This window comes from Camelus dromedarius, chromosome 4, assembly GCF_036321535.1.
Source record: "Camelus dromedarius isolate mCamDro1 chromosome 4, mCamDro1.pat, whole genome shotgun sequence".
Lineage (NCBI taxonomy): Eukaryota > Metazoa > Chordata > Mammalia > Artiodactyla > Camelidae > Camelus > Camelus dromedarius.
In genome coordinates, this window is record NC_087439.1 from 74355595 (window position 1) to 74363749 (window position 8155).

Here is an 8155-nt window from a genome sequence, read left to right on the forward strand (position 1 = left end):
TTCTTTTACCTCAGAATTTTAGGTTAGATTTTTAAAAACAATATTAATGTATTTCAGTTGTTTAGTCACACTGAATTCTTGTTCACTTTGAATGTAGTTTTTTTTTTTAAGGGGGGAGGTAATTAGATTTATTTAGTTAGTTATTTTAATGGAGGCACTGGGGATTGAACCCAGGACCTCATGCATAAATACTAAGTATGTGCTCTAACCACTGAGCCATACCCTCCCCCCTGAATGTAGTTTTTTAATTTAACTTTTTGTTTGTATTTTAGGACTCAGTAATGTTGAACGGCTTTGGCACAGTGGTCAATGCTCTTGGCAAACGAGTCAAACCTTATTTGCCTCAGATCTGTGGTACAGTTTTGTGGCGTTTAAATAATAAGTCAGCAAAAGTTCGGCAACAGGCAGCTGACTTGATCTCTCGAACTGCTGTTGTTATGAAGACTTGTCAAGAGGTAAGCTTTTGTATCAGATTCTTATTTCTTCACCAAAAGGAGTAATGTAAGCAGTAACATTTTTAACATTTTTTTTTTATTACAGGAAAAACTGATGGGGCACTTGGGTGTTGTTTTGTATGAGTATTTGGGTGAAGAGTACCCTGAAGTCTTGGGCAGCATTCTTGGAGCACTGAAGGCCATTGTAAATGTAATAGGTATGGAATTTGCTGGTCATGTAAGAATTTTTTAATTTTGTTTTTTTTTTTTTTAACTTTCTTTGGCTTTTTGAAAGTAAAGTACAGAATCCTACTTAGGAGTTGAGTCTCTGATACCTTTTTTAACCACTGAAAGTTTCAGTTGGGAATGTCATAAGAATCTTACCTCCCAAAACCCATTTATCTTTCACTTTAAAAGAGAAAAGAGGGCAAGATGAGGACCTGCAAGAGAGGAGGGAATAGTCACAACTCAGAAAACTCTTTTAAAAAAAGTCATGGGTTAGGGGACCCTAGTAAAAATAGTGTCTCACCTAAAATATGTGGGAAGGGAGGTGGAGGGGACAGAGAGAACTCTGAAGTTTTAATTTAGCTTTAGGATCAAATATATATTTAATTCAAACTTGATTATGTTAGGTTTTCCTGCTTGTTATCAAACTCAAGGAACAATAACCAGGGAGAAAAGTGACTTGATCAAATAATCTCATTTTTATTTAGTTCCAGTTCTTTAAAACTATCCGTTCAGTTTCTTAATCCAAAGTTAAAACACAGTTTTATTACAAATGCTGTCGGGAGTGCATGAACAAAGCTTTTATTCTTTAAGGTCCTTATGATGGAGCAAACAAATGGTCTCCTGTTTTATCCGTCATTATAATTGAATGTAATTATTGCAAAAATAACTTGTGCAGAGGTTGGAAGGGCAGAAATAACCTATCAGGAGGTCAAAATAGCTGGCTGTGATAGCCACTGTTTTTCTCATTTTGGTAAGAGGTTTTTATGCAGTATAGGAGATCTTTGAACCATTGCATTTACATATAATCACTAGTTCAGCCCTGTCTTCTATACTTGGAGATACTTGCCAAAAATTAGTTACTGGGCCACTTGAGGGCTCTGGTTTGCAGGGAGTTGTAAACCATATTATTGGTCAGAGCAAGCAGTTCTAGTTAGAGCAAGAGCCCCTGCCAGCTGCCTCCTTTTTTCTCTCTTCATAGGTGTAAATACCATCCAAGTATGCCCTGCATTGCAGGGAGACTGGAGATCTGTTTGTTTTGCAGTTAAAGGGTAAGGGGGCCCTTTCTGGAAAATTTTGCTTTAATTTACATGTCTACCTCTGGCTTATATTGTTGTGTATGGCCGGAACATAAGCTGTCCCCATATTTAAATGTCAGTGTACAAATACATTTCAGAACCAAATAAAACTTTTTTTTGTTGTTGAGTATCCATCATTCTTTAAATCACTTCACTAATTTCTTTCATTTCTTTGCATAATCAGAAGTTGTTAATAAAGAGTTAAAAACAATTCTGCATTTGGTCAGAATTTGGGGCTTTTTCTTTCCATAGGCAGCTGTAAGTTTATATTTATGTCTAGTCATGTATATTACTTGCTGAATAAAAGGTATAGTGAACCGAGGTTGTAGTTCAAATGTTAATTGATAGTGTGTTGACTTCTATTAAATAGGTATGCATAAGATGACCCCACCAATTAAAGATCTGCTGCCTAGACTCACCCCCATCTTAAAGAATAGGCATGAAAAAGTACAAGAGAATTGTATTGATCTTGTTGGACGTATTGCTGATAGGTAAGCAGATTACCTAAATATTTTTTAAGCAGTATTGGTTTTCACATTTAGCAACTTTTTATTCACTTTGCAAATCTGCTTAATGTTGCTAGTGTAAGTATATATGGTCAGTCTATCCAGTATTAATACTTTCAGTGAAATTTCAGTTTGGATGGTAATGAGGGAATGGCAGTATATTTTTAAAACTAAACCATCCTTTCTGAACAATAGTAATATTTATGTTTAATGCTTAAATGGATTGGTAATCATGTTTTGAGAACTGAATTTGCAGGTTTACCTTTTAAAACTTCTTGTCACCAAAAATTTAACTTTTTTTTTAAAATTAGGGGAGCTGAATATGTGTCTGCAAGAGAATGGATGAGGATTTGTTTTGAGCTTTTAGAGCTCTTAAAAGCTCACAAGAAAGCTATTCGTAGAGCCACAGTCAACACATTTGGTTATATTGCAAAGGCCATTGGGTGAGTATTATTTACTTCTGTGTTTTTTTTGTTTGTGTGTTTTTACTTTACAATAAACCTGTTGTAGTGTTGATGCTTCTATTTCTGTAGAAATCTCTTATAAGGCATGTGAGTAAGGCAAAATCAGAATGGACTTTTACCACTGAACTTCAATTTTTGAAATGGTTTCTTAAATTTTAAATTGAATTAAAATAGTGGAAGGGTTTCAGATTTCATTTCATCATACCTCATTATTTTTAGAGAGGGAAACAGTACCATTTCAGAATAATCTCAAATTTTGTTGGTCCTCTTAAAATATTAAGGCCAGTTCTTAATAAAACAAGTAACATAATTCAGTTCTCATGTTACTCTGCTTTATGTGTTTTAAAAACTTTTTTTTAAAAATTGATCAACAGACAACTGAATTAACAGCTATTTTGTTAGATAATTTGTGGTTATTTGCTTCCACTCCACCACAGCCAAACTAGAAGAAAGTCATTGTAGGAAATGAGATACTTCATTTCATGTATGTGTGTGGCTTAATAACAAAATATTTTCAAGCAGTGCAACGTTAACAAAAATCATATTAGAGTCTCCCTACCCTTCTTTTGGTAGCTGTAATATTTATTTCATCCGTGATGTAGTCAAGAAATTTGCAATGAATAGCTGTTGTGCTAACTTTTTATCTCCTGTGTCCCTCTAAGTTTGTGGTAAAATAAATGCTTAAAGAAGAAGAAGAAATGTAGTAAAGGTGTGTGGGAGTGAAAATAAAGGAAAACAGGTTGTGGCATGGGAGACCACAGTTTGGATACTACTGTAAGGTTGCCTAGCTCTAATGGCTGTGTTCTGGCCACTCGAATTACTCAGTCTAAACATTCAATGAAATTTTTTTTGTATTTCAGGAAATTTACTAAAGACCATAAATGACATTTGAGAATGAATGAATCCATTTGAACTTTTTCATGAAAGTGAACATTTTAATTTAAATGAAGTTTTTAAGTAGAAGCAATAATGCCAGTGACTTAAAAGTAGTGTATTTTATCATAAAATTACTAAGCTCCCAGTAATTAATTACTTAGCATAAAGTTTCATTCTTTTGTATTTTTTCTTCCCTCCAAAATTTTTTTTGACTTGTAATCTAACAGTTTGCTGACAAATTTATTTTTTTCCAGCCCTCATGATGTATTGGCTACACTTTTAAACAACCTCAAAGTTCAGGAAAGGCAGAACAGAGTTTGTACCACTGTAGCAATAGCTATTGTCGCTGAAACGTGTTCACCCTTCACAGTACTGCCTGCCTTAATGAATGAATACAGAGTTCCTGAACTGAATGTTCAAAATGGAGTGTTAAAGTCACTTTCCTTCTTGTTTGAATATATTGGTGAAATGGGAAAGGACTACATTTATGCTGTAACACCACTACTTGAAGATGCTTTAATGGATAGGTAAGTGACTTGAACTAAATGCAAGAAAGTTATACTAATTCTTTTATTTTAGAACTTACTGAAGTAATGACCTGTTTGTTGTCATGCACTTAAAGAAGGGACTGCTAGCTTGGATTTTTATGAAACTAAATATGATTATATATACTATAGTGGTTCCCCAAATTTTCTTTTCCAAGTGTCCCCTCCCCTTTTTAATCCCCTCTTATATCTATTAGGCTGAATACATTTTGAAAAGCGGCAATTGATCAAATTTTGTTTTAAAAATTAATTTATATCATGTAATTGATGAGCATGCGCTTATTGGTGTGCCAGAGAGACCTGATCTTTTATGGCAGGTGAAGTAGAGATTTCTGTTAGGCTTTTAAACTATGGAACATAGCCTGCCCGTCCTGCCCAAGCCACCCTATTCCCATTGCAGGCCCCTACTTATTCAGATGGTGGCCATTAATAAAGTATGGCTTGATAGACTTGATAGAGTTCTGATACCTTTAACCATCTAGGCAGACATAATAACTTTAAACACAAAAGCTACTGAAGATCATGTAAGAGAAAGTTCAAGGTCCAAGTAGTAAGGGAAAGGACTGTTTCATTGGCTCTTTATTTTTCAGGAAGGATAAGTTATTCAACTTAGAGCTCATTCAATTACTCAATTACTCTTAGGTGCATATTAAAGTTACTTATTATTGACCTTCCAAAAGGGAGACTTAACAGGACTCAGCAAGTTACCACAAGGTCTATATGGAAGACATGGAGACAGAATAAGAATCATGCTCTCTGAAAGTCTGACCATCTGGGGTCCATTAAAGTGGGAGTAACTCATACTTGCTCCATATTCAGTGAGGTGTGCCTGAGCTTCATAGTGGAGTCATTGATGTATATGGCCTGCAGTTAAAGGTTATGTGCTGTCTGACCTCAGATGGCCCTCATTCTGCCTATGGAATGTATATCTCTCCAAGTAAACTCACTTTCACTTAAAAAAAAAAACTAAAAAATTATGTTGCATGTACCAAGTAGTTGAGGTAGTAACTCCATCAAAAATTACTAAATGAAAACATTACTTCAGTTGGAAAATGTATTTATTAAGGAGGAGTATAGCTTCACTACGATGCCTAGTAGATTATTATAATAAAATAACAGAAATAAGGGTGTGGTAAGTTCAGGTGTTCTGGTTTTTTTGTTGTTGTTTTTTTTTTCCTTTTGTACCTTTAAGATATTCTTCTGCCTTTGAGAGTAAAGAGTGTGAGCTTGTTTTTATACCCACTACCAACTCACATGGTGTTTGTACTCAGTTGAATAATTGTGGAATGGATAACTTGATGGTTAGTCATAAACAAATTTAGTTAAACCATGAGAGGTGATAAGAGTTCTTACTTCTGTAGGTTTGAGAAATTATTGGTCCTTCTCTTCCTTTCCCCAGATTGAGTTCTTGAATGAAACTTTAAAAATCTACAAGAGAATGGATTTAATCTCAGTTTGTTTATTGTATACTAGTATTTAATTACTTTAAGATTTTAAATTTACAGGGTTTAAAATGAGATATTACTGTTAATCATTTACATGTAAGACCATGTATCCCCCTTTTAGAAGCATACAGAAATACACTGTTCAGGGCTCTCTTACTCACACTACTTTCAAAGGAGAATATGGCTTGTTTCTGAGCCATGGTGAGGTTTGAGTCATTAAAACAAGTTCTCAAGTAGAATTATCAGTCGTTCTAAAAGCATTCTATATCAGATACATAAGGTGTAAAGATACCCTGCATCCATTCCATGCATTAAATTTGTGATTTAGTTTCTAATGGACAGGCAAGTATTTTCTGTGAAACAGAGACTGTATCTTGACAAAGAGCTTTTTCCCCCTCCCTGTTCCAGGGACCTTGTACACAGACAGACGGCTAGTGCGGTGGTGCAGCACATGTCGCTTGGGGTTTATGGATTCGGTTGTGAAGATTCGCTGAATCACTTGTTGAACTATGTATGGCCCAATGTGTTTGAGACATCTCCCCATGTAATTCAGGCAGTTATGGGGGCCCTGGAGGGTCTGAGAGTTGCTATTGGACCATGCAGAATGCTTCAGTATTGTTTACAGGTAGGTTCAAGATTTTTAAAAGATACTCACTGAACAAAGTAACTTAGTTGAATTATGTCTCTGTTCGGGTTATCAGGAGGGTATATTTGTGCTGTATGGGAAGACAGTCGTGGAGGGGGCGGGAGGATTAGATTTTGTCTTTGCCCATTGCAGTTTTGTGCAATTGTCAGGTTTTTTTCCTCTTAAATGTTTCGAACCATATCTTTATGGTTTTTTGTTTGTTGTGTTAAGGTTATGTATTTCTTGAAATAATGTAACCTTTTAATTATTCTAGGGTTTGTTTCATCCAGCCCGGAAAGTCAGAGATGTATATTGGAAAATTTACAATTCCATCTACATTGGTTCACAGGATGCTCTCATAGCACATTACCCAAGAATCTACAATGATGATAAGAACACCTATATTCGTTATGAACTTGATTATATCTTATAACTTTATTGTTTATTTTGTGTTTAATGCACAGCTGTTTCACACCTTAAACTTGCTTCGATTTGGTGATGTAAACTTTTAAACATTGCAGATCAGCGTAGAACTGGTCAATAGAGGAAGAGCTAGAAATCCAGTAGCATGATTTTTAAATAACCTGTGTTTGTTTTTGATGTTAAACAGTAAATGCCAGTAGTGACCAAGAACACAGTGATTACACACACTATACTGGAGGGATTTCATTTTTAATTCATCATTATGAAGATTTAGAATTCATTCCTTCTGTTTAAAGGGAATGTTTAATTGAGAAATAAACATTTGTGTACAAAATGCTAACTTGTGTGTGTTTTTTGAACATGACTTGTAAAATGCGGAACTTTGATAAAGTATTGGTTTGTGTAGAATAAGTGGCTCAATATCATTTTCTGTCACTTGGTTTATAGAAAGTAGTTAGCAGAATGCAAACTATATAAAGTGATGGCATCCTTGTCAAAATTCCATTTTCTGTTAATACTGATACTGAGAAGAGTAGCTTTGGGGTGTTCACCTCAAACTAGCACAACCCTTCCATCACCATAGAAGATATAGCACCTTTGCCGAACTGTCTTGAAATATTATTTTGCACTTACGTAGCGCCTTTCATCGCTTGATTTCTCAAAATGCTTTATGAACATGTTTAAGGAAAGTGATTCATGTCATGTCCAACTCTTGATTCTGTTTAGAACGTGGGGAAGGTATCTTTAAAACCGCTTGCTACCTAAGTAATGCTAATAGAATAAGACAATCTTTGGGCTCTTTTCCCATGTCATAAGCCACTCCTCAACAGTGTATTTAGTAAATACCTGTTGAGCACCTACTGTATGTATACCAACCATTGTGTTCAGTTGTAGGGGATGCAAAGGTGCTTTTGACCTGCCCCCTCGCCCTTTAGAAATGCCGTATGATGGAAAGGAAGAGACATCTAGCTACAGGTTACTTAACGTACTTACATTACCCAGTGGGCACAGCTGAAATGTCTAGGTTTGCGTAGTTTTACAGTTAGTAATCAGATAGGTTGATGTATAGTGGTCAAGCATAAACTGAGATGCCATTTAATTCTAGAGGAACCAAGCTTTAAGGCAGTGCTTACCGTTTTTTGTATAATAAAGTATATTTTCAGTTTTTCCTAATTTTCTGGCCAAAAATTTCTTAGTCTTAGTCATTTTACTTTCCATAGCTGTTTTAATTTTGTCTCCTTATGAAATAGCACTTCTCTGAACTCTAATGGGAAATGAGCTTCTGCAGCATCCTAAACAGGGGATGCCTCTGCCGCAGTAAGAGCAGTGTTCCGAGACTGGGAGGTCTGTTCCTTGAACTGTTAATACTTGGGGCTTCCTGTTTTGGAGGCTTACTTGAGAAACGGCTTGTAATTCACTGACTTGTACAAAATGGATACTGATCATTAGTTGATTGTCCAGGCAGAGTTGGTAACTCGTTATTGTTTCTTGTGTGACGTAACATGTCACATATCAGTGTGTACTTAAATTTCC

At 35.4% G+C, this 8155-nt stretch overlaps 1 protein-coding gene across 4 annotated transcripts in view; it reads left to right on the plus strand.

The window, feature by feature from the left end:
* SF3B1 (splicing factor 3b subunit 1) overlaps positions 1-6962 on the plus strand; it is a 34114-nt gene extending 27152 nt beyond the window's left edge. For 2 of the 4 annotated variants that reach the window (XM_010979745.3, XM_010979746.3), the window contains 7 exons: positions 273-455; positions 541-652; positions 2109-2229; positions 2556-2687; positions 3839-4111; positions 5983-6199; positions 6474-6962. In XM_010979745.3, the coding sequence (XP_010978047.1) occupies positions 273-455; positions 541-652; positions 2109-2229; positions 2556-2687; positions 3839-4111; positions 5983-6199; positions 6474-6632 (1197 nt within the window). In that variant the 3' untranslated portion in view covers positions 6633-6962. Of the gene's footprint in view, positions 1-272; positions 456-540; positions 653-1641; positions 1712-2108; positions 2230-2555; positions 2688-3838; positions 4112-5982; positions 6200-6473 lie in introns of those variants that run through there. The other 2 variants (XM_031452071.2, XM_010979747.3) reach the window with 2 other exon arrangements.
* Positions 6963-8155: the final 1193 nt, after the last annotated feature.